This window comes from Sardina pilchardus, chromosome 22, assembly GCF_963854185.1.
Source record: "Sardina pilchardus chromosome 22, fSarPil1.1, whole genome shotgun sequence".
In the NCBI taxonomy this organism is placed as follows: domain Eukaryota; kingdom Metazoa; phylum Chordata; class Actinopteri; order Clupeiformes; family Clupeidae; genus Sardina; species Sardina pilchardus.
The window spans coordinates 26457676-26482931 of NC_085015.1; the positions used below are offsets into that span (position 1 = coordinate 26457676).

Sequence of the window (25256 nt, forward strand, 5' to 3'; positions counted from 1 at the left end):
GAGGTGGAGGGAAAATCCAAGCTCTCTCTGTGCCGCTTCTTCTCTGCCATGGGGCTCAGCAGCATGGGCAAGCTGGTAAAGGGCAACCGCTCCAGCAGCATGGATCACCTGTGCTCGCCGTCTGTCCGGCACATTGCCCCGGCTCCCATCTCCGCCTCGGCCTCCCCCTCTCCGTCACATTGCCCCCGGACTCAACTGCAGAAGACCCCATCCCTGCAGTCCCTGCACACGGTGAGGTTCACTGCAGTAAATAAGTGGACACAGTCTAGTAACTGTTTGAAAACTGTAGATTCTTTGACAAGGCTAGAGCCTTAAATTAATATTAAACAGCTATGCAAATCATTAGGAACATTGTCAAGTAAGATATATCAATTGTTTATTGGTGTGCTTGTTTTTTATCAATAGGTACTACATTACTACCATTAGATAGGGGCAATTGTAGTCATTGACTTGTTTGTAATTTCACATTTCACCACCAGGAGTCTCCTCAGGCCCAGTTGAGAAAGGTCTCTTCCATTCAGAGCCTCCATTCCTCAAAGAGGCTAAAAGAGCGTTCAATAATATTGGGAGCAGTGCCCTATAATCTGGCTCCAAGGGAGAGGTGGAAAAAGTACTAAAATATTGTACTCAAGTAAAAGTACCAATACATTGATAAAATATCACTCAAGTACAAGATAAACAAGTGAAAAAGTAGTTCATTATGACCGCCGCTAGCGTAGCTAGTGAAGCGGTCATATAGTTTTTTTTGATTCTTTTTTCCCGTCATTTTTCGTCAACGATTCCCGGGACACCGTAACACCGGAGCGCATGAAACTTGGTGGGCATGTAGCCCCAGTAGACTTCTATGGAAAATTTTCGTTTCGTCCCCGGGGGTCACTCCACCCCCGCGCTGCCCCCGCCCGAAGCCCAAAAATGACAGTTTTTCCTACATAACTACCTGAACTGTGGCACCGAGGATGACAAAATGTTTATGGTATGTTGTTCTCTAGAGCTGTCATCAACTTAGCTTATAACCAGTCATTTGTGATTTGCACCCCCATGGTAAAAATTGAAAATGCAATGTAATATTGCTTTAATTGCCCCTATCTTCAGATGAGATGTTATGAACTGCACCAAATTTCATGTGTATGATTAACCTGACACCCTCTGGAAGTATGCCAAGTTTTGTGGAATTTCATCCATGGGGGGCTATAAAATAAATGGATTTATGTGTACATTCAGGACTGTATACCCATCGGCCAGTAGATGGTGGTATTAACCCTCTGGAGTCTAAATCCCCCCCTGGGGATTTCAAAAACTGTTCCAAACATCTCAATCTCTGCTAGTTTTTGTCCTAGAAACATATAAGTGACACCATTAGAAACCTTTAATCAACTAGTTTCCAAATATGTTTTAAAAGAGAATGGTTGCTCTGGGTGCAACAAACATGCAGGAACACACACACACACACACACACACACACACACACACACACACACACACACACACACACACACACACACATAAATACACACACACACACACACACACATACCTACACACACACATGTACATAAAACATTACACAAACACATGCACAAACACCCTTACACACACACGCACACACCTACACACACCTCACACACACACACACACACACACACACACACACACACACACACACACCCACACACACACACACACACACACACACACACACCACCGGAGCTGAGAAGTGAGTATGTGTGTGATGTACTATAGCCTGTGTGTGTGGGTGCGTTTCTGTGTGCCTATCTGTGTGTTTGCATGTGTGTATATGTGTGTATGTGCATGTTCTGTGTGTGTTCTCTTTCTTTCTCTCTCTCTCTCTCTCTCTCTCTCTCTCTCTCTCTCTCTCTCTCTCTCTCTCTCTCTCTCTCTGTGTCTGTGTTATCTGTGTGTATTCTGTGTGTGTTCTCTCTTTCTCTCTCTCTCTCTGGTGTGTGTGTGTGTGTGTGTGTGTGTGTGTGTGTGTGTGTGTGTGTGTGTGTGTGTGTGTGTGTGTGTGTGTGTGTGTGTGTGTGTGTGTGTGTGTGTGTGTGTGTGAGTGTGTGCCTGTGTATGTGTGTGTGTGTGTGTGTGTGTGTGTGTGTGTGTGTGCGCACGCGCCTATGTGAGTGTGTGTGTGTGTGTGTGTGTGTGTGTTATCTGATATTGGAGTGACAGTGACGGCAGAGAACACAGTGAACATATACACAGAGACACATAAAACACACACACAAGCAGACACACACTCACACTAGACAGAGAAGCACTCATACACAAAAGCAAGCGCACACATGCACACACTCATTTACATACATAAAAGTTGCAGTAGGGATGGAGTAGGCGATGGAAACACAAGCGTGATTGATATTTGCGGAGAGAATGTGCAGGACTGAGCGGCGGTCATATTGTGTATCGCTTTGCGGTACATCTAGTTTAAAACGTACTTTAAGTAAAAGTTATTAAGTTACTTTTTTGTTTAGAGGGGCAGCTAAATTGCTAAGTAATACCCATTGTCTGCTGAAAGATCACACTAAAGTTCTCCTTTTCAAAATTAGAACGGTCAGGCACATGAGGATTACAGTTTTTCACAATTGCTAGAACACCTTTTTCAGAACTGTTTACCATTTTCTCAAAACTGTGAACACAAAACTCACAACTCAAACTACATTTTCGAAACCCTTGAATCTTGTTGCAAAACTGAACAATCACCTCAAAACACTTTTAACTTTGCTCAAAACTAACTAATGGTCTCAAATCATTGAACACATCAGGCAAAAGTACACTCCTGCAGAGCAGTGATAAGACAATACACCAAACAATGGAAGACACAGTTTTCAGGGCAGGGTTTATGGCTCCTGGAGGAATTGTATTCATTCTAATTTGAAAAATAAAATATCACAATGAAAATAAAGAATAAGGACTTATATCGCTCTCTACTCATATCCTCTAGCCTATATGAAGATATAAATCAATAGTTTTGTAAGTGAACAGAAAGACAGGCCAATACTGTACTGAATATGATTTGTACTGTGATGCCACAGACTCTGATAGTACTGTAAGTATGCAATACTGTAATATTGTATTGTGCCTAGATTTAGACTTACTTGGACATACTGATAACTCAGCTCTTTCACTCTCTCAGAGTTGAGCTCAAAGGTTAGTAAGTGTGTAACAGTGGATGTTCAGTGATTACTGTACTGTACTGTATGATAATGGACAATTACGCTATTTCTCTTCTGTAGTCTGAATCTTTGGATTATTGACGCCACAGAGAAACCACTGATGTTGGGTTGGACCATGAAGTTCTGCTTCTCTCATTGGCATTCCATGAACCAGAACATGGTCAATGATTGTTGCCCAAATATCATCATTTACAGTATTGCAACTCTTGGGACTCTCTGTCGTTCTCTTCATCCTCTTCCTCCTACCTGCACCCTCCTCTTCCTTGTACCCCACTTCTACTGTAACACACACTTGTTGTCCCCTGCGTCTCTGTCAACTCTGAACTGACTTATATTGGTTGTCACATCATTAGACAGAAGTGTTATCAATTTTGAGTGGTAGTGTTCAAATGGAGACAACTGTGCACTAATTGTGTTCAACTTCTGCGTTGTTTGGTTATCAGTATAATTAAGAAGTGCATCAGAATGCACAATGTGTTCACAGTTTTGCAAAAAGGGTTAAATGTTTGGTAAAATGGGTGAAAGTGGGTGAAAGTAGTCTATGGTTTTGCCAAAAAAGGGAATAATTCAATAAATGTGTTCAGGCATTTGAGAATTTGATTCAGAGAATGGGGTTTAGTGTTTAAGCAACTGTGAAAAACTGTAATACTAATTTGTAATGAGAGAGTAGGTGCAATTTCTGCTTATGCATGCTTATTTCCACTGTATATTTCATTTTACCGGAATATTTCAGTTTCCAAATTAAATGTCAAAATGAATCTCAGATAAAATGTAAAGTTTGCCTCTTTGTATATAAATAGGCTAATAAAGACTATCTAAGGGGCAGCTCCATTTCAGCTGTGAAATGAATAATACATTTAGGGCCCTATATTGGTTATCTGAAACGCATGGTCAGTGGTGAAAAGCTTAAATGTGTCCAGTCCACATTCAAGAAATGTCAGGCGTAGTGTTCAAAAGAAAATTGTTGTTCTTCTGTTTCTTACTGTAATCAATCATGGGTGTGTTTTGAGATATAACATCCTTTTAGCCAATGAGAGTGACATCCGGATCGTAGGTCTGATTGGTTGAAGGACTATCCCAATACTTGCAGAGTCATTTGAGCTATGCCCATTGATCATGTCTCTTGGGCAGTAGAAATACAGCACAAAGATTGAGACAGATAAAAAGATTGAGCTTAGTCTGGTGATACTGTAGCCAGACTGTATATGCATTCTGCACTCGCCTATTATTTGAATTCAAAGGTAATGTGAAACTAACTTCATAGTGGACTCATTGTCAGTAGCAAAACATTTGACAAAGTTAGAACAAACTTGTTATGGACTGACAAAGGGTTTAATAAAAATGGCGTGAATGGCGAAACATTTTTCACTGACTGGGTGTTAGATATGAATACAGTCAGCCTTGTGTCGCGCTTTACGCCACATTGCACCTGGTGTACGACAGGGCCCTTAAAGTGGTTTAAGGGATTTTCAAATTTTCTTGCACCACCATAAGTACTATGAAGTCATTGTCATTGTATCTAAAACATTGTTTCAAAATTACATCAACATGCATGGAATAACATGCAAACTGCTCTCATGTTTGATGAAACATGTTTAATGACTATGATCATATATAGTTGTGTAGATGACTTAGGAAAGTCAGAACATCTCTAGACATGATGTGTTGACAAGCCCAGATGCAATCTAATCCTGTTTAGTGAGACCCTCAGAAGCAGCCAACTCAGCAGAGGGCTCCTCCTTCATCTGAGTCTCACAGGCTAGAAAAAAATGACAAAGAACAAAAATAACACTTGCCATGTATCAAAGAATGCAATCAAAACGAAAATCCAAAAAAATCAAAATGAGTGAATACATGAATGTCTAGATTTGGATCACATTTGTTAGTTGTTTTAATTTACCTGCCACATTACTGCTCTGCTCTTCAAATGAGGTAACATCGTGGTAATGCCCAACTTTAGCTCCTCTCATTATTTTCTGATCAAGAAAGAAAATGATTAGTTCAAATTCAAAAATGTATTAATGAAGAAATATTATATCTGCACACTCACATCAGTCTGAACCGATTTGTCCTTCACTTACTTGTCTGTCAGATCACAATTAGTCCACATAATAGACACATTACACTGACCCGTTACAAAAACTGAACTCTACCTTGAAGGAGAACTTGAATTTGGGCATCCTGAAGAAACAGCACCCTGTGGTCTCTTCCTCCCGGGCCATCTCCAGACGGTCGGCTGCATATGCAGGAGCCCTGGTGACCTCAGCCAGAGTCTCCCTCAGCTCGCTCTTAATGGCCTGAACCTGAAAGGAACCTGCAAATAACAGAATGTTCTATATCTTCTTCATTCAAAACTGGTTACGTTAGAGCAGGTAAAATATTATTTTATGATGTACATATCCCACAAAGTCAAGAAAGGACCTGCACACTTTGATAGGGTTTGCAGGTGCAGCTCTTTAAAGGTTCAATATTATAAGAGGTAGGAAAAACCCCACTCTGATGAAGGCCTAGTGCTGAAACGTCACTCTAGTCAAATAAAGTGGTGATTCTAAAGAAGCAGCATTGCGCTTTTTCCTACCTCTTATAATAATATATATATCCTCAATGGTTTTTGTTAGAAAGAGGAAAACGTGAAAATTGTTCTTCCAATTGAGGTGATGCTTTATATACCATCATAAACTTACTTGTACTTGGAACAAGAGAGCCCTCACTGTCAAGGAGACTGTGTGCTCCATTCTTTGATTTCTGAAGAACACATAGTAATATCATGAGTAAAAGCTACACCATACAAGTGTGTAGTACTGTATATTGTTTAGTGCAACACTCCATGACCAAATTATCTAAACTATAAGCATCATACTTCACCTTCCAATTGAATTTTGGCATCTTCAGCCAGGATGGAGTAATTTTCTTTTTGGTCTTATTATTTTGCTGTAGTCCAGTTACAGCTTTAATCGGTGGGATCCTAGGTTCAGAAGCTGCTACGTTTGTTTGGCTACAAGTTTTTACAATCTCTCCTGTCAATTTCTCCACAAGGGAGGACTCAAAAGATGGATCTTGTGATTCCAGGGCAGAGCACAGCACATCTTCAGACCCAAACTCTCTAGTAAGATCCTTGTAAACATTTCGGTACATCAGGTGAAAATTCACTTGCTGCGGATGACTTTCATCACCTGTGATACCAAAACGTGTGTCAAGCTCACACAGAATCTTCTGGATCAATTGCCTGGAGATATCCAGAACTTTATCCGGAACTCCGTCCTGATGGGTGGTGGAAGTGCGTAAGCTAACTTTCCTCAAAAGTCGAATGACCAACATGGAGACTAGGGAGGCATAGTCATTCTTGAAATCATCACTGTTGGCAGAAGCAGCACTTCCCTCATTTCCCTCAGCATTTCCCTCAAACATGTTGAGGACACAGGGTGATGTTGTGGTCTCTAGGTTGTGCTGGGAACGTTCTCTGACGTCAATCAACAAAGCACTGAGGATCTCCTGAACCAGTGCTATTTGTTCTAAATCTTCTGCACTCTTAAGAGCAGAAAGATCCCACATCATGGACAATATCACTTGGCTTATGACATGTCTGGCGGAAGCCATTGTTGTTTCCTCTTCACTGTCAGAGGAAACAGATTTGGAAAACAATTTCCTCACCGCATTCTGAATGGCACTGAACATTGTTTCCGATGTTGAGCAGATCCTTGTCATAGACACACCTCCCATGACTCGTGCTGTCTCCACAAGATCTTTCATCCCCGCAACGACATACCCAACAACGTCATATGCTGCTGAGCGAACATTTTGGCTCATGTCTTCGTTCATGGAGTCAATAACATCACAGACAAAATCCTCAACAATATCATCGACAAGATCATCAGCAACAGACTGTGAGTGGGAGCTGGGTGGATAGAAGGCAGGAAGCTCACAGAAGTCTGTCTGACTCTCTGATTTGGTGTTTGACTCATGGCAGGAATCATTGTCAAGAGTTGTGAGCAAAACCTCACTCACTTGCTCGGTTGCTCTTTTTCTAAATTCAGTGCCGGTCAGCTGATCCAGCAAAGGAATTGAGAGTGATATTCCAAAGGCTTTGGCATGTTCAGCCCTCAAGGGTCCCTCTATTAAAACAGGCACACCATTGACTATAGCAACACGTTCTTGCAGAATCTCATCGGCTTGTTCATTTAGTGCCAAAAGCATCTCATCTGTGAACCTCAGATTTTCCTGCTCCAAGGACAACTCTCCATCCTTCTTGGCATCTGACATGCTTGCCCTGTTACAAGGCAAAACACATGTAGATATCTAGCAAAAATGTACTGCAAAGGTAAACTACACACAGTTGACATAAAAGTAAAAATAAGCGCCACAATTCCACACAAGGATTATATTTGGGCATGATTTACAATCAGGAAGCTCTACTTTACGGATGTAAAGATGTAATAAATACTAAACTCTACTTTACTATGATAGATGTAATAAATACTAAAAGCTTGCATTGTATTAAAATAGTCATTCCAGTGATTAATGTGCATACTGAAGTGTGAGTTGCCCTGACCTTGTTCCACATGGAATCACGTATGTAACAGGAATACATAGAACCTTTCTGAGGGCTGGGATCAGGAAACGACGAGTTGTCCGGACCACTTTCGCTACTGGGCAGGAACAAAGCTGACTAACGTCTTCTTTGGTCCCCTAAGTAAACAAAAACAGAACAAAAGCTTTTTCATTCGCATGTTAAAGGATACTTGTTTTTGTTCAAGCACAAGAAATAGTCATAATTATCATTCTCAGCAGTAGAATTCTGAAGACTAGGAACAAGCTGTTTTGGGATACACGCAGGCAACAGTGACCATAACATCTGGTTATCCCTTTAATAAAGAGGTAAACGTTAGGTCATTACGACAAATACAATAGTGCTGCGATGCGCATGTGGAATGCCAAATGGCTATGCTGGCAATCTAAGAAATGTCCAATACCCGTTAAAGGAAGTTTCCTTTTACATTTATTCAGACATGTTCTGGCCAACTACAATACAGTTTGTTTTGCTCTAAATTAAAACTCGACTACACTTTAAGAAGCAGCAATCATTTTAGTAAGGCTAGTAGACTAATCAAAGAGCTAACGCAGAGAGACATTTATCTCAAATCTTAACATTTCAAATCCATAGCCAAGGCCTATTTACAATAGGCCACGTAAGACTTATAACTCTGCGATCGGACTATTCCGGAGCTTACCTCGTTTCTCTCGGACATTGTTAGGTCGGGAAGACAAAGGCCTGTAAATAGTCAAGTTATAGGCCTAACGTCGAGGAATTGCATAGCCTATCGACCTTCTCAAATGAAGTTAGGTTTTGTCTGAGAGCATTTAACTCATTACCATGCAAACTAGGGCCTAGGCTATTATGACCTAATGAAACAGCTGTTTTGCGTCACAATGCCCTGACCTGCTTGCTGCAAAGCTAGGGCTCTACGCTAGTTAAGTGATTTCCTAAAATATCCCAAAATTACTCCACTTGCGTGTTGTGCCTAACAACGAACGCACTTAGGTGTTCTAATATCTCGGTGCTTATTGTTCAAATAAAATTGTTCTAAATCGTCCCTTTAGAATGTAGAAAGGTTAACTTTCGCTATAACGTCCAACACATCACCTCATCGTATTAGGCTGTGTCAATAGCCTATTCATAGCCTATAATATACTGTAAGTGACATCAGTGAGCTGAACAATTGCTGTCTTCGTTAACAGTTTCTCTTCAGTTCAATATATTTTTTGTACTGTACTGTATTCTGTAGATAAATGTGTGGCAGCTGATAATGTTATAAGTTATTTTATATAGTTATTGTTTTTGCTATTTGGGGGGTTGGGATGGGGGATGTTGGCCCTCAGCCTCACTTGCTGTATATAATTTGGCCCTCGGGGGGAAATAATTGGGGACCACTGCTGTATACCGTAACCAGTCTACAGTAACCGGTTCCATGCTACCTGGAGCTAATCTGTGACAGTCTGTTATCAGAATAAATGGTTGAGAGCCAAAGACAAGTGACAGCTTTGCATGATCATTACACAACAAAAGAGAGATAACTCTGTTATTGATTTGTCCTCATTCCTATGTTTTCAGCAGACTGGCTTTCAACATTAAGATACTGCTATAATAGGATGATTCTGAACTACTGTAGTTCTAGGCTACTGGTTGTCCAAAATAAACGAGTCTAAATTAGTGTCTCATATCCTATATAACAGAAAAACATGCTTTCGCTCTCAATTTTGAATTCTGTCTGAAAGAGTGTGTGAAGTAGGCCTACAGCCTGTGTGTAATACAGAAAAAATATGTGAAAATCTATCATTTTCATATGGTGTTGAAATGTGAAGCCATTTGTCATAGTGAGTCGAATAGGGCTAATATTGCTTACATTTAAGTGAAAGTTATCATTATCATAACATTGAGCTATAGAGTAGAAGTTAAGGTCTTTTAGGCTACTGCATTTTATGTCATCAGCATAGCTCTAAATTGTTTTCATTTGCACTGCCATGTTATGTATTTGTGTGTTATGTTACTGTATTGCAGACTCAGGAAGTCCAGAACGCATGCCATTCAGACAGTGGGGTTCCAGCACTCTGAGTGGTTCTCCTGTGGTCCGAGGGTGAACAAGTAAACCGTGAAGACATTTTACGATTGTTTAGACTGGATTTTACCATCTGTGTGGCTTCTTCAGTGTACCTCTCCTCTTCTGTTCATCAGTTCACCAGTGTGTTTATTTTATATAGTGGATGCAGGTGAAACTCTTCTGCATGGAGAGGCTGGACAACTCTCTGAAGCAGTGGTGGCACCTGACCAACACCTTTTACATGGAGATCCCAGAGGTATTCTAATTAGCAAACACTTGGTTTGTAAGGGGGGTTTTCCATTGCATGGTATCAGCTCAACTCCACTTGACTCGCTTTTTTTGATTTTCCATTAGCAAGAACTGGTACCTGGTACCTGATACTTGGTACTATTTTTGGCATCACCTCAGTTGAGGTTCCAAGCGAGCTGAGGCTATACCAAAAGGTGACGTTAATAACATTACAGTTGTTTTCTTCAGTGTTGCTATGGCAATCAGCTAGCTTATGATGGTACTTTGTTGTAGTGGAAAACGAACACCTGGTACCAAAATCGAGTAGAGTCAAGTCCAGTTGATCTGATAACATGCAATGGGAAAGCCCCATTGGATTGTCAGTTACCTCTAATTCCTCAATGGTTAGGCTAACACATTGTGTCACAAATTTATTTCTAGGGAAGCTGTGAGCAGTAAGCTTCCATGAAGCTTGTCGTCTACATCCAGGTTTAGACACTTAACTGAAGAGGTGTTTCTATAGTCATGAATCTTCACCCCCATTTAAAACAGAATTTATGAGTGAACATGCAGACCGTTATTGAGGTGGTATAAAGACCATGTTTGTTTCTATTTCTAGCAGTAGTGTAATGGGGTTGTCCATGTGTCGTCCGGCATTGAGATGGAGGCCAGCTTTCATCTGGAGATGGATGAAGTCCAGGTATTTTTTCTTACTGTCACCCATCAATTCTCTACTAAATTTTATTTCTTATCATTACCACAAGGAGAATGGTCTTCTACAGATGGTTGAGATTTTTAAGACCTTCCGGAATATTACCCATCTCTGCAGATGGAAAGGTGTCGACCACGGAACACACTAAAATATTCATTGTCCCCGCTCCTACCTTCCCTTCTCCTGATAATGTTCCTGTCAATACTGATGCTCCTGGCCTGGACACCGCTGCTGGTTCTGATGCTGCCGCTGATCCTGCTACTGCTCTTGACGCTGCTGGTGGTCTTGACACACCTGGTTCTGGCGCTGTACGCGGTCCTGACGCTGCCCATGGACGTGGTGCTCCTGATTCTGCCACAGTCCATAGTCGTAACGCTGCTACTGGACGTTGCCCGTGTTCCTGGCGCCACTGGTCCTGACGCTGCTGGCCCTGATGCTGCCGGCGCCGGCTCTGTCCGTGGTCCTAATAGTGCTGGTCCTGATGCTGGTGCTGTCCGTGGTCCTGATGCTGCTGGTGCTGGCTCTGTCCGTGGTCGCTCTCTCCGACGCTGGTGCTGATCTTGTTGCTGTCTGTGATCCTGATGCTGCTGGTCCTGACGGTGCTGGCACTCTGAACTCTGCTCAAGTAACATGAAGTGCTTATGCTAGTGCTACTCCCCAACTTTAAGCTGCAGTGTTCTCCGGTGATAACCTGCTCTTGTTAGCGATTCCATCCTGTCATTCTAATGCGTTTTGACTGTTTGCTGTAGTAGGGGTCAGGAGACAGCAACCTGCTGCCTTGAGGCCGTGTAGGTTCACTCCCTGTAGTAAGTACTGTGCTTGTGAATTAGGAAAACAGAACAAAGGCCACAACAGGTATCACAACAGGCGAAATCCAAAAGCCAGCAGATTAGGCTGGGTTTACCCAGTCTAGCACATGATATATTCTTGCTCACCATTAAAACACAATATAGAGACCAAACATTAGTCACTGACTGGGCGTAAGATATGAATAAGCCTTGCGTCACACTTTATGCCATGTTGCGCCAGGTGTACCACAGGCACTGATCTATAAAGAATACCCGGATAGTGCATCTACGTCAAAATTCTGAAGCCTCAGCGCGGCGGCCATTATGGGACCACTTGCCATAGGAATGCATAGACAGTAAAAGACAGTAAAAGAATGTTGCCGTTCTGCAACAATGGAATTGGAACACCACGCCGCCATTAGGTGCTGTGTCCACCAAACGCGTTTTTTACAGCCAGAGCGCCCACAACCTCCTCCTCTCGGCGCTTCGATAAGTGTTTATTGTTGCTAAGTTACCAAAACCAGAGACGGTTTATAACGAGAAGTGCCATTGACGAGCCCGGCGCTGTTCTAAAAGTTGAACAGATTTCAACTTTGAGCGCTCTGAGCGCTGCGACAAAAAAGGTCGGCGCCGACAGTTTTTTTCCGCCGAGGGCGCTCAGCGCTGTGAGCGCTGAGCTACATAGACTTTACATTGAAAATTGTTGCCGTCGGCGCAAAAAACGCGCTTGGTGGACACAGCACCTTATGGGACCACTCGGGACAGTTCCATTGGCTTCATTGTTGATGGGTCAGCAACAATGAGATAGTCTATCCAGGTATTCTTTAAGGCCAGTTCAAACCGAAGATTTGCGACGGTCTGAGACGGTTGCGGAGAGCAGTTGCGGCTGTGTGAATCAAAAGTTGCAAGCAGTTGCAAGCAGTTGCAAGCCGCCGCTAAACATTCAACATGTCAAATCTTAGTTGCATAGTTTTAGAACGTTGCTGGTTTTTAGAATGTTGCAGCTCGTCTCGTCGCAGATCTTGTGTTTGAACTGGCCTTTATAGATCAGTGACCACAGGGCACAGTGGTTTAAGGGATTTTCACATTTTCTTGCACCACTGTACGTACTATGAAGTCTAAAACACACACATTGTATCAAAATTACGTCAACATGTATGGAATAACATGTTCAATGAAACTGGTCTCATGTTTGATGAAATGTATTTAATGAACTATGATCACTTCTGTAAGTTCTGTAAGTGACTTAAGTCAGGAAGTCCCTTCTCTGGACATGATGTGTTGGCAAGTCCAGATGCAATCTAATTCTGTTTAGTGAGACCCTCAGAAGCATCCAACTCAGCAGAGGGCTCCTCCTTCAGCTGAGTCTCACAGGCTGGGAAAAAAATGACAAAGAACAAAAACAACACTTGCCATGTATCAAAGAATGCCATTAAAACTAAAATGAATAAATACATGAATGTGTCCAGACTTTGATCACATTTTTAGTTGCTTTTATTTACCTGGCACATTACCGTTCTGCTCTTCAAATGAGGTAACGTTGTGGTAATGCCCAACTTTAGCTCCTCTCATTATTTTCTGATGAAGAAAGAAAACGATTAGTTCAAATTCAGAAATTGATTAATGAAGAAATATTAAATCTGCATACTCACATCAGTCTGAACGGATTTGTCCTTCACTCACTAGTCTGTCAGATCACAATTAGTCCACATAATAGACACATTACAGTGACCCGTTACATAAACTGAACTGTACCTTGAAGGAGAACTTGAATTTGGGCATCTTGAAGAAACAGCACCCTGTGGTCTCTTCCTCCTGAGCCATCTCCTGATGGCCGGCAGCACACTCAGGAGCCTTGGTGACCTCAGCCAGAGAGTCCCTCAGCTCGCTCTTCATGGCCTGAACCTGAGAGGAACCTGCAAATAACAGAGTGTTCTATACATCTTCTTCATTCAGAACTGGTTACGTTAGAGCAGGTAAAAGATTATTTTACAGTATATTGTATATCCAGGAAAAATTTGAAAAATGTTCGATCCAGTTGAGGTGATGCTTTAGATACCATCATGAACTTACTTGTGCTTGGAACAAGAGAGCCTTCACAGTCAAGGAGACTTTGTGCTCCATTCTTTGATTTCTGAAGAACACATAGCTATATCATGAGTAAAAGGTATACCCTTCAAGTGTGTAGTACTGTATATTGTTTAGTGCAACACTCCATGACCAACTTAGCTCAATTATAAGCATCAAACTTTACCTTCCAATTGAATTTTGGCATCTTCAGCCAGGATGGAGTAATTTTCTTTTTGGTCTTATTATTTTGCTGTAGTCCAGTTACAGCTTTAATCGGTGGGATCCTAGGTTCAGAAGCTGCTACGTTTGTTTGGCTACAAGTTTTTACAATCTCTCCTGTCAATTTCTCCACAAGGGAGGACTCAAAAGATGGATCTTGTGATTCCAGGGCAGAGCACAGCACATCTTCAGACCCAAACTCTCTAGTAAGATCCTTGTAAACATTTCGGTACATCAGGTGAAAATTCACTTGCTGCGGATGACTTTCATCACCTGTGATACCAAAACGTGTGTCAAGCTCACACAGAATCTTCTGGATCAATTGCCTGGAGATATCCAGAACTTTATCCGGAACTCCGTCCTGATGGGTGGTGGAAGTGCGTAAGCTAACTTTCCTCAAAAGTCGAATGACCAACATGGAGACTAGGGAGGCATAGTCATTCTTGAAATCATCACTGTTGGCAGAAGCAGCACTTCCCTCATTTCCCTCAGCATTTCCCTCAAACATGTTGAGGACACAGGGTGATGTTGTGGTCTCTAGGTTCTGCTGGGAACGTTCTCTGACGTCAATCAACAAAGCACTGAGGATCTCCTGAACCAGTGCTATTTGTTCTAAATCTTCTGCACTCTTAAGAGCAGAAAGATCCCACATCATGGACAATATCACTTGGCTTATGACATGTCTGGCGGAAGCCATTGTTGTTTCCTCTTCACTGTCAGAGGAAACAGATTTGGAAAACAATTTCCTCACCGCATTCTGAATGGCACTGAACATTGTTTCCGATGTTGAGCAGATCCTTGTCATAGACACACCTCCCATGACTCGTGCTGTCTCCACAAGATCTTTCATCCCCGCAACGACATACCCAACAACGTCATATGCTGCTGAGCGAACATTTTGGCTCATGTCTTCGTTCATGGAGTCAATAACATCACAGACAAAGTCATCAACAATATCATCGACAAGATCATCAGCAACAGACTGTGAGTGGGAGCCGGGTGGATAGAAGGCAGGAAGCTCACAGAAGTTTGTCTGACTCTCTGATTTGGTGTTTGACTCATGGCAGGAATCATTGTCAAGAGTTGTGAGCAAAACCTCACTCACTTGCTCGGTTGCTCTTTTTCTAAATTCAGTGCCGGTCAGCTGATCCAGCAAAGGAATTGAGAGTGATATTCCAAAGGCTTTGGCATGTTCAGCCCTCAAGGGTCCCTCTATTAAAACAGGCACACCATTGACTATAGCAACACGTTCTTGCAGAATCTCATCGGCTTGTTCATTTAGTGCCAAAAGCATCTCATCTGTGAACCTCAGATTTTCCTGCTCCAAGGACAACTCTCCATCCTTCTTGGCATCTGACATGCTTGCCCTGTTACAAGGCAAAACACATGTAGATATCTAGCAAAAATGTACTGCAAAGGTAAACTACACACAGTTGACATAAAAGTAAAAATAAGCGCCACAATTCCACACAAGGATTATATTTGGGCATGATTTACAATCAGGAAGCTCTACTTTACGGATGTAAAGATGTAATAAATACTAAACTCTACTTTACTATGATAGATGTAATAAATACTAAAAGCTTGCATTGTATTAAAATAGTCATTCCAGTGATTAATGTGCATACTGAAGTGTGAGTTGCCCTGACCTTGTTCCACATGGAATCACGTATGTAACAGGAATACATAGAACCTTTCTGAGGGCTGGGATCAGGAAACGACGAGTTGTCCGGACCACTTTCGCTACTGGGCAGGAACAAAGCTGACTAACGTCTTCTTTGGTCCCCTAAGTAAACAAAAACAGACCAAAAGCTTTTTCATTCGCATGTTAAAGGATACTTGTTTTTGTTCAAGCACAAGAAATAGTCATAATTATCATTCTCAGCAGTAGAATTCTGAAGACTAGGAACAAGCTGTTTTGGGATACACGCAGGCAACAGTGACCATAACATCTGGTTATCCCTTTAATAAAGAGGTAAACGTTAGGTCATTACGACAAATACAATAGTGCTGCGATGCGCATGTGGAATGCCAAATGGCTATGCTGGCAATCTAAGAAATGTCCAATACCCGTTAAAGGAAGTTTCCTTTTACATTTATTCAGACATGTTCTGGCCAACTACAATACAGTTTGTTTTGCTCTAAATTAAAACTCGACTACACTTTAAGAAGCAGCAATCATTTTAGTAAGGCTAGTAGACTAATCAAAGAGCTAACGCAGAGAGACATTTATCTCAAATCTTAACATTTCAAATCCATAGCCAAGGCCTATTTACAATAGGCCACGTAAGACTTATAACTCTGCGATCGGACTATTCCGGAGCTTACCTCGTTTCTCTCGGACATTGTTAGGTCGGGAAGACAAAGGCCTGTAAATAGTCAAGTTATAGGCCTAACGTCGAGGAATTGCATAGCCTATCGACCTTCTCAAATGAAGTTAGGTTTTGTCTGAGAGCATTTAACTCATTACCATGCAAACTAGGGCCTAGGCTATTATGACCTAATGAAACAGCTGTTTTGCGTCACAATGCCCTGACCTGCTTGCTGCAAAGCTAGGGCTCTACGCTAGTTAAGTGATTTCCTAAAATATCCCAAAATTACTCCACTTGCGTGTTGTGCCTAACAACGAACGCACTTAGCTGTTCTAATATCTCGGTGCTTATTGTTCAAATAAAATTGTTCTAAATCGTCCCTTTAGAATGTAGAAAGGTTAACTTTCGCTATAACGTCCAACACATCACCTCATCGTATTAGGCTGTGTCAATAGCCTATTCATAGCCTATAATATACTGTAAGTGACATCAGTGAGCTGAACAATTGCTGTCTTCGTTAACAGTTTCTCTTCAGTTCAATATATTTTTTGTACTGTACTGTATTCTGTAGATAAATGTGTGGCAGCTGATAATGTTGTAAGTTATTTTATATAGTTATTGTTTTTGCTATTTGGGGGGTTGGGATGGGGGATGTTGGCCCTCAGCCTCACTTGCTGTATATAATTTGGCCCTCGGGGGGAAATAATTGGGGACCACTGCTGTATACCGTAACCAGTCTACAGTAGCCGGTTTCATGCTACCTGGAGCTAATCTGTGACAGTCTGTTATCAGAATAAATGGTTGAGAGCCAAAGACAAGTGACAGCTTTGCATGATCATTACACAACAAAAGAGAGATAACTCTGTTATTGATTTGTCCTCATTCCTATGTTTTCAGCAGACTGGCTTTCAACATTAAGATACTGCTATAATAGGATGATTCTGAACTACTGTAGTTCTAGGCTACTGGTTGTCCAAAATAAACAACGAGTCTAAATTAGTGTCTCATATCCTATATAACAGAAAAACATGCTTTCGCTCTCAATTTTGAATTCTGTCTGAAAGAGTGTGTGAAGTAGGCCTACAGCCATATAGAAAAAATATGTGAAAATCTATCATTTTCATATGGTGTTGAAATGTGAAGCCATTTGTCATAGTGAGTCGAATAGGGCTAATATTGCTTACATTTAAGTGAAAGTTATCATTATCATAACATTGAGCTATAGAGTAGAAGTTAAGGTCTTTTAGGCTACTGCATTTTATGTCATCAGCATAGCTCTAAATTGTTTTCATTTGCACTGCCATGTTATGTATTTGTGTGTTATGTTACTGTATTGCAGACTCAGGAAGTCCAGAACGCATGCCATTCAGACAGTGGGGTTCCAGCACTCTGAGTGGTTCTCCTGTGGTCCGAGGGTGAACAAGTAAACCGTGAAGACATTTTACGATTGTTTAGACTGGATTTTACCATCTGTGTGGCTTCTTCAGTGTACCTCTCCTCTTCTGTTCATCAGTTCACCAGTGTGTTTATTTTATATAGTGGATGCAGGTGAAACTCTTCTGCATGGAGAGGCTGGACAACTCTCTGAAGCAGTGGTGGCACCTGACCAACACCTTTTACATGGAGATCCCAGAGGTATTCTAATTAGCAAACACTTGGTTTGTAAGGGGGGTTTTCCATTGCATGGTATCAGCTCAACTCCACTTGACTCGCTTTTTTTGATTTTCCATTAGCAAGAACTGGTACCTGGTACCTGATACTTGGTACTATTTTTGGCATCACCTCAGTTGAGGTTCCAAGCGAGCTGAGGCTATACCAAAAGGTGACGTTAATAACATTACAGTTGTTTTCTTCAGTGTTGCTATGGCAATCAGCTAGCTTATGATGGTACTTTGTTGTAGTGGAAAACGAACACCTGGTACCAAAATCGAGTAGAGTCAAGTCCAGTTGATCTGATAACATGCAATGGGAAAGCCCCATTGGATTGTCAGTTACCTCTAATTCCTCAATGGTTAGGCTAACACATTGTGTCACAAATTTATTTCTAGGGAAGCTGTGAGCAGTAAGCTTCCATGAAGCTTGTCGTCTACATCCAGGTTTAGACACTTAACTGAAGAGGTGTTTCTATAGTCATGAATCTTCACCCCCATTTAAAACAGAATTTATGAGTGAACATGCAGACCGTTATTGAGGTGGTATAAAGACCATGTTTGTTTCTATTTCTAGCAGTAGTGTAATGGGGTTGTCCATGTGTCGTCCGGCATTGAGATGGAGGCCAGCTTTCATCTGGAGATGGATGAAGTCCAGGTATTTTTTCTTACTGTCACCCATCAATTCTCTACTAAATTTTATTTCTTATCATTACCACAAGGAGAATGGTCTTCTACAGATGGTTGAGATTTTTAAGACCTTCCGGAATATTACCCATCTCTGCAGATGGAAAGGTGTCGACCACGGAACACACTAAAATATTCATTGTCCCCGCTCCTACCTTCCCTTCTCCTGATAATGTTCCTGTCAATACTGATGCTCCTGGCCTGGACACCGCTGCTGGTTCTGATGCTGCCGCTGATCCTGCTACTGCTCTTGACGCTGCTGGTGGTCTTGACACACCTGGTTCTGGCGCTGTACGCGGTCCTGACGCTGCCCATGGACGTGGTGCTCCTGATTCTGCCACAGTCCATAGTCGTAACGCTGCTACTGGACGTTGCCCGTGTTCCTGGCGCCACTGGTCCTGACGCTGCTGGCCCTGATGCTGCCGGCGCCGGCTCTGTCCGTGGTCCTAATAGTGCTGGTCCTGATGCTGGTGCTGTCCGTGGTCCTGATGCTGCTGGTGCTGGCTCTGTCCGTGGTCGCTCTCTCCGACGCTGGTGCTGATCTTGTTGCTGTCTGTGATCCTGATGCTGCTGGTCCTGACGGTGCTGGCACTCTGAACTCTGCTCAAGTAACATGAAGTGCTTATGATAGTGCTACTCCCCAACTTTAAGCTGCAGTGTTCTCCGGTGATAACCTGCTCTTGTTAGCGATTCCATCCTGTCATTCTAATGCGTTTTGACTGTTTGCTGTAGTAGGGGTCAGGAGACAGCAACCTGCTGCCTTGAGGCCGTGTAGGTTCACTCCCTGTAGTAAGTACTGTGCTTGTGAATTAGGAAAACAGAACAAAGGCCACAACAGGTATCACAACAGGCGAAATCCAAAAGCCAGCAGATTAGGCTGGGTTTACCCAGTCTAGCACATGATATATTCTTGCTCACCATTAAAACACAATATAGAGACCAAACATTAGTCACTGACTGGGCGTAAGATATGAATAAGCCTTGCGTCACACTTTATGCCATGTTGCGCCAGGTGTACCACAGGCACTGATCTATAAAGAATACCCGGATAGTGCATCTACGTCAAAATTCTGAAGCCTCAGCGCGGCGGCCATTATGGGACCACTTGCCATAGGAATGCATAGACAGTAAAAGACAGTAAAAGAATGTTGCCGTTCTGCAACAATGGAATTGGAACACCACGCCGCCATTAGGTGCTGTGTCCACCAAACGCGTTTTTTACAGCCAGAGTGCCCACAACCTCCTCCTCTCGGCGCTTCGATAAGTGTTTATTGTTGCTAAGTTACCAAAACCAGAGACGGTTTATAACGAGAAGTGCCATTGACGAGCCCGGCGCTGTTCTAAAAGTTGAACAGATTTCAACTTTGAGCGCTCTGAGCGCTGTAACAAAAAAGGTCGGCGCCGACAGTTTTTTTCCGCCGAGGGCGCTCAGCGCTGTGAGCGCTGAGCTACATAGACTTTACATTGAAAATTGTTGCCGTCGGCGCAAAAAACGCGCTTGGTGGACACAGCACCTTATGGGACCACTCGGGACAGTTCCATTGGCTTCATTGTTGATGGGTCAGCAACAATGAGATAGTCTATCCAGGTATTCTTTAAGGCCAGTTCAAACCGAAGATTTGCGACGGTCTGAGACGGTTGCGGAGAGCAGTTGCGGCTGTGTGAATCAAAAGTTGCAAGCAGTTGCAAGCAGTTGCAAGCCGCCGCTAAACATTCAACATGTCAAATCTTAGTTGCATAGTTTTAGAACGTTGCTGGTTTTTAGAATGTTGCAGCTCGTCTCGTCGCAGATCTTGTGTTTGAACTGGCCTTTATAGATCAGTGACCACAGGGCACAGTGGTTTAAGGGATTTTCACATTTTCTTGCACCACTGTACGTACTATGAAGTCTAAAACACACACATTGTATCAAAATTACGTCAACATGCATGGAATAACATGTTCAATGAAACTGGTCTCATGTTTGATGAAATGTATTTAATGAACTATGATCACTTCTGTAAGTTCTGTAAGTGACTTAAGTCAGGAAGTCCCTTCTCTGGACATGATGTGTTGGCAAGTCCAGATGCAATCTAATTCTGTTTAGTGAGACCCTCAGAAGCATCCAACTCAGCAGAGGGCTCCTCCTTCAGCTGAGTCTCACAGGCTGGGAAAGAAATGACAAAGAACAAAAACAACACTTGCCATGTATCAAAGAATGCCATTAAAACTAAAATGAATAAATACATGAATGTGTCCAGACTTTGATCACATTTTTAGTTGCTTTTATTTACCTGGCACATTACCGTTCTGCTCTTCAAATGAGGTAACGTTGTGGTAATGCCCAACTTTAGCTCCTCTCATTATTTTCTGATGAAGAAAGAAAACGATTAGTTCAAATTCAGAAATTGATTAATGAAGAAATATTATGTAGCACCCCTGTATGGTTTTACTTGTAGTGTTACAGTTAATACAGTGTTAAGAATATATACATTAGAGGGAGGCGCTGTGGCACAGCAGGCTACAGCGCTCGTACCATAAACGGGTCCGAGTACCCACGGGGACACAGGTTCGAATCCGGCCTGCGGTCATGTCCCGATCCCACCCCATCTCTCTCTCCCACTTGTTTCCTGTCTACCTCTTCACTATCCTGTAATAATAAAGGCAAAAAGCCCCCCCCAAAAAAATAAAAATAAATAAATAAAGAATATATACATTAGATACATTAAGAATAGATATTTAATATGTAATACTTACCAGTGATTTACCTTTATGTGCTGTGTAATACTTACCAGTAATTTCCTTCTATGTGCTGTGTATGATACATTAACATGGTCACAAATATTTCAATGGGGACTTTTACTTTGACGGGGTATATCTTGTGTATGGGTTCACGAGCTACGGTAGAGTTCTAGAGAGACGTTAGAGCCTGCAGTTCTGAATTGACGGGAATCGTATATAGTGAGAGTATATAAATGAGTTTAGATATGTAGGAAGTTTTTTGATATTAATGATTGTGTAGATATTGTATATAGGTCTTCGTTTGACTAAAAGTTACTTTGAAAGTGTCTTTGGACGTTTTCCTCGTTTAAAGAGGATAGGGTTTTATTTTACACGGGAGTTTAAGTAGCAGCTAACGTCAGCTATGAACTTTCAGCTTCTCCGCTAGCAGCTAGCTGTATGCTAACGTTTCACACTGCTACTAGCTGCTACCTGGATCGCACACCATCGCGAGGGAGTGGATTTCAGTTAAGTAGACTGGATTGAAGGAGAGACGACGGGGAGGGACATCGTCCAGACCTTCATTCGTTTGGAGTTGTTGGTGAGGAGGAGGCGGCGTTTTGGGCAGGCTAATGCTAGCTTTTCCTACTGGCGCTACCTGGATTACTGTCCCTTATCAACGGCTACGTGAGTAGGAGAACCTTTCGTTTGCTACGAGCTCCAACACGCGCGCCAACGAATGGGTACCCCAGACTTTCTGTTCATGTGTTTACACCCGGGTGTTTATTTTTCTTTTTACTGTTATGTCATGTGTATGTGAGATTACAGTGACAGTTATTTGAGTGTTGGGTAAAATAAATGTCATCATTGGCATTTAATATAACCTCTGTCTGTGGGTGTTCACTTGATTGTGCTCATTTGGCTTTTGGGGCCGTATGCTAACATTTACAGGTAAAACATTAATGGGGTGTTTTTGAGTGATGTATGGTGTTCTACCATTCAGTTAATAAGCTAGTGATAATTATTTAATGTCTGACCTTCAGTATTCAGAGATATATTCTTTGAGGTTAACTCAAAGTGGGGGCTCACACTGTTTATAAAAGATCAAGGGAGGTGTAATAATACAGCATTTTATAATAGCCATTTCCATAGGCTATCCCAGGCCTTTTAGACACCCTAGGTGAGAAGGCCCTTAGACATATCCTGCCTGGTGCATCCCATGTAAGTGCCTCCCTGTGTATGTGTGTATTGCTTAGGCCTGTCAGTAGGTTGCCATACATTTGACTTAAATAGTCTGCTTAGTGGGAGTGTTACACGTGGGGACTTTCGTCCGGGATTTGTTTCAAATGTTGTTGGTTTTTTCTCTGTCTTTTCTGAAGTGGTAATATGACATTTTATGCTTTAGCTTATTGTGTTAACTGAAATTGTAATACTGTATGTTGGTGAGCCTTTCTTGTCTTTAGGCTATATGTGCTATTGTGGGTGGTATATAATTATATATTTTTGAGAAGTTATTGCAACATGGAGGCAGATCAGATAATAAGCTGGTGTGAAGAGAGGGGTGTTGCCCTTAAAAATGCCATTGTGCTTAGTAATGTGCCTGTAGATGTTACAGATGAGATGGTATACAGTATCCTAGACAATGCTAGAGTTTTTGGTAGGTCCAAAGTTAGAGGCCGTTGTCTAGCACGCTGTGGAACAAGCCAGTTAATTCTTGTTGAGATATCACAGGATATCAATAAAGCCAAAATGCCTGAGCAGGTAGGTGTTGGAGGTGAGGTGGCTCCCTGGTTGGTCAGTATTGCTGTTGAAGCTCCGCCAATGAAATTACCTCGAGATCAGGATGTTTTCAAGGCTAAGTTGCAGGCATTCCTGGCCCATGAGGGGAAGACTCTTGCTGACATGCAAGACCTGTGCAACCCAGTTACACCCCCCTCCGCACCGTTAGACCTGAACACCCAGCTTGTCAATGCTATCTCTGCTCTGGTTGATAAATGTCAGACTGCACCAGTAGAAAATACAGCCTACCGCAAACTTCGTTTATTTTCTGGTGTGAAGCCGACTCCTCCTGGAGAAGAGGAGTATGATGCATGGGCAGAACAGACAACTCACATGCTTGACGAGTGGAAGTGTCCAGATTCACTGAAGAAGCAGAGAATAGCTGAGTGTCTTAAAGGGCCAGCAGCAGATATTGTCAGATGCCTGAGAGTGAGAAACCCCAATGCAATGGCAAATGATTACTTAAGAGCCCTTGAAACAGCTTTTGGAACCACAGAGAATGCCACGGACCTCATGTTTAAGTTCCGTAACACATTCCAACTTGAAGGTGAGAAACTCTCTGCATATGTGCTCAGACTGGACAAACTGCTTCACTCAGTGCTTCGTAAAGGTGGAGTGAGCCTGACTGACCTGGATAAGACCCGGATTGAGCAGGTTGCAAGAGGTGCATTGTCTCATGACCTGGTTGCCCTCCGCATCAGATTGACCTACAAGCTTAGATCTGCCCCCAGCTTCACTGAACTGCTCTGTGATGTGAGAGAAGAAGAGGCTATGATTCTGGAGAGGCCTGCTGCTCCTCTTGTTGCTGCATCTGCCATGGTTGGGCCTGTTGAATATGCCACTGTCTCTGCTGTATCTCCTTGGCGTGAGCCCAGCCCTGTGTCTGTTGCTACAGAAAAAGGTCCTTCTATAGAGAGTCTGACTAAAGAGGTGGAAGAGCTGAAGACTGAGGTAACTCGCCTGCTCTCTTTTGCTGTTTCCTCGCCCTCAGTAGCTGCACAGACTCCACCACAGAGTTTCAGCCAGAAGTCAGAGGGAAGGTCGTTTACCAGAGCACATGGAGAGCGACAGGACAAGCCATACAGAGCTGATGTTTTCTGCTACAGATGTGGGGAAGATGGCCATTTCCAGCGAGAGTGCCAGAACTCTGAGAACCTCAAGAAAGTCAACCAGCGCCTCATAAAGCTGAAGCGGCCGGCGGGAAACTCTCCAGGGGCCCAGTAAAGGAACGGACTGGCGTCCCGGCGATGGCACGTTCCACAAAGTGTGAACCACTGAAAAGACATGAAGCTGCACTCCCAGCAGGCCTTATTGGGCCTAGCTCGGTTGTCTCAGTACAAATTGAAGACATTTATGCAAAAGCTTTACTTGACAGTGGGTCTCAAGTTACCCTACTTTATCGCTCATTTTATAACAAGTATTTGAAACACATGCCATTGACTCCGATTGATTGTTTGGAGATATGGGGACTCAGTGCTGAAGAATATCCCTATGATGGCTATCTGTGCCTGAAGCTTGAGTTTAATAGCGACGTAGTTGGAGTAGCTGAGACAGTAGAAACACTTGTGCTTGTGTGTCCGGACCCCACTTTCAAAGGGGAAGCTGCCATCATCGTAGGGACAAACACCTCTGTGGTGAGAAAACTGTTTAATTCCTGTAAACTCAAAGGAGGAGAGAATTTCTTGATCACCATGACTGTACATCCTGAGATTAAAGAGGCCTATAGGAGATTTGAAGAATCGCCTGATGAGGTTGCTGAGACGGAAAGAGGCACAGTTTGGCTCGCTGGAGTTAAGGCAAAGACTGTACCCCCAGGGGGAACTGTGACAGTTACTGGCATCCCGAAATTCCCTGGTCACCTGTCAACTCAGACAGTCCTAGTTGAGCATTCTGAAGAGGGGCCATTTTCTGATGAGATCATGGTGATGCCCACCCTCAAGAAGGCTGAAGATGCCCAAAGTCGTCGCATCACAATTGTTGTGAGGAACATCTCTACTCGTCCAGTAACACTGAAACGTGGAATGCCCATTGCACACCTGTTTCCAGTAGATATTGTGGACAAAGACCCTATAAAGGAACACCACAATGACCTGGGTGAGCTGACACCATCTGCATTCAACTTTGGTGACTCTGCAGTCCCCCTAAAGTGGAAGGAACGGCTATGTGGAAAAATGATGGAAAGAAAAGACGTTTTCTCTCGCAGCGAGTTTGATGTTGGACGAGCAAAGAACACAGAGCACACCATACGAGTGACTGATGACAAGCCATTTCGGGAGCGCTCCAGACGTCTACCTCCAGGTGATGTGGCAGATGTGAGAAAACATCTTA

General features: G+C 42.7%; 3 protein-coding genes and 2 long non-coding RNA genes across 5 annotated transcripts; 1 reads left to right on the top strand and 4 right to left on the bottom strand.

The window, feature by feature from the left end:
- Window positions 1-4873: 4873 nt before the first annotated feature.
- On the bottom strand, window positions 4874-8502 carry LOC134069718 (uncharacterized). The gene is made up of 7 exons (XM_062525746.1): window positions 8417-8502; window positions 7738-7874; window positions 6054-7455; window positions 5873-5933; window positions 5342-5502; window positions 5089-5164; window positions 4874-4947 (listed from the first exon to the last, which is right to left on the bottom strand). The coding sequence occupies exons 1-7, from the start codon at window positions 8432-8434 to the stop codon at window positions 4874-4876; spliced, it is 1929 nt and encodes a 642-aa protein (XP_062381730.1). The 5' UTR covers window positions 8435-8502.
- Window positions 8503-12703: 4201 nt separating this feature from the next.
- On the bottom strand, window positions 12704-13345 carry LOC134069651 (uncharacterized). Its single transcript, XR_009936847.1, has 2 exons — window positions 13015-13345; window positions 12704-12887 (listed from the first exon to the last, which is right to left on the bottom strand). It is a non-coding gene; the product is annotated as an uncharacterized LOC134069651 (long non-coding RNA).
- A 13-nt stretch (window positions 13346-13358) lies between these two features.
- On the bottom strand, window positions 13359-16215 carry LOC134069719 (uncharacterized). The gene is made up of 6 exons (XM_062525747.1): window positions 16130-16215; window positions 15451-15587; window positions 13767-15168; window positions 13586-13646; window positions 13402-13428; window positions 13359-13366 (listed from the first exon to the last, which is right to left on the bottom strand). Exons 1-6 carry the CDS (start codon window positions 16145-16147, stop codon window positions 13359-13361), a joined length of 1653 nt encoding a protein of 550 aa, XP_062381731.1. The 5' UTR covers window positions 16148-16215.
- A 4196-nt stretch (window positions 16216-20411) lies between these two features.
- Window positions 20412-20810, bottom strand: LOC134070724 (uncharacterized). The gene is made up of 2 exons (XR_009936967.1): window positions 20723-20810; window positions 20412-20595 (listed from the first exon to the last, which is right to left on the bottom strand). It is a non-coding gene; the product is annotated as an uncharacterized LOC134070724 (long non-coding RNA).
- A 2088-nt stretch (window positions 20811-22898) lies between these two features.
- On the top strand, window positions 22899-24152 carry LOC134069720 (paraneoplastic antigen Ma1-like). The gene has a single exon (XM_062525748.1). The coding sequence runs from the start codon at window positions 22899-22901 to the stop codon at window positions 24150-24152; it is 1254 nt and encodes a 417-aa protein (XP_062381732.1).
- The last annotated feature ends 1104 nt before the right edge of the window (window positions 24153-25256 follow it).

Excerpts from the sequence above, each read along its gene's own strand:
- LOC134069718 (XM_062525746.1), bottom strand. Across the intron at positions 5,934-6,053 it reads TGCCAAAATTCAATTGGAAG|AAATCAAAGAATGGAGCACA; the intron begins GTGAAGTATGAT and ends TGTGTTCTTCAG. Across the intron at positions 5,165-5,341 it reads AATTCAAGTTCTCCTTCAAG|AAAATAATGAGAGGAGCTAA; the intron begins GTAGAGTTCAGT and ends TTTCTTGATCAG.
- LOC134069719 (XM_062525747.1), bottom strand. Across the intron at positions 15,169-15,450 it reads GTGATTCCATGTGGAACAAG|GGCAAGCATGTCAGATGCCA; the intron begins GTCAGGGCAACT and ends GCCTTGTAACAG. Across the intron at positions 13,647-13,766 it reads TGCCAAAATTCAATTGGAAG|AAATCAAAGAATGGAGCACA; the intron begins GTAAAGTTTGAT and ends TGTGTTCTTCAG.
- LOC134069720 (XM_062525748.1), top strand. The coding sequence starts at position 22,899 with ATGCCTGAGCAGGTAGGTGTTGGAGGTGAGGTGGCTCCCTGGTTGGTC.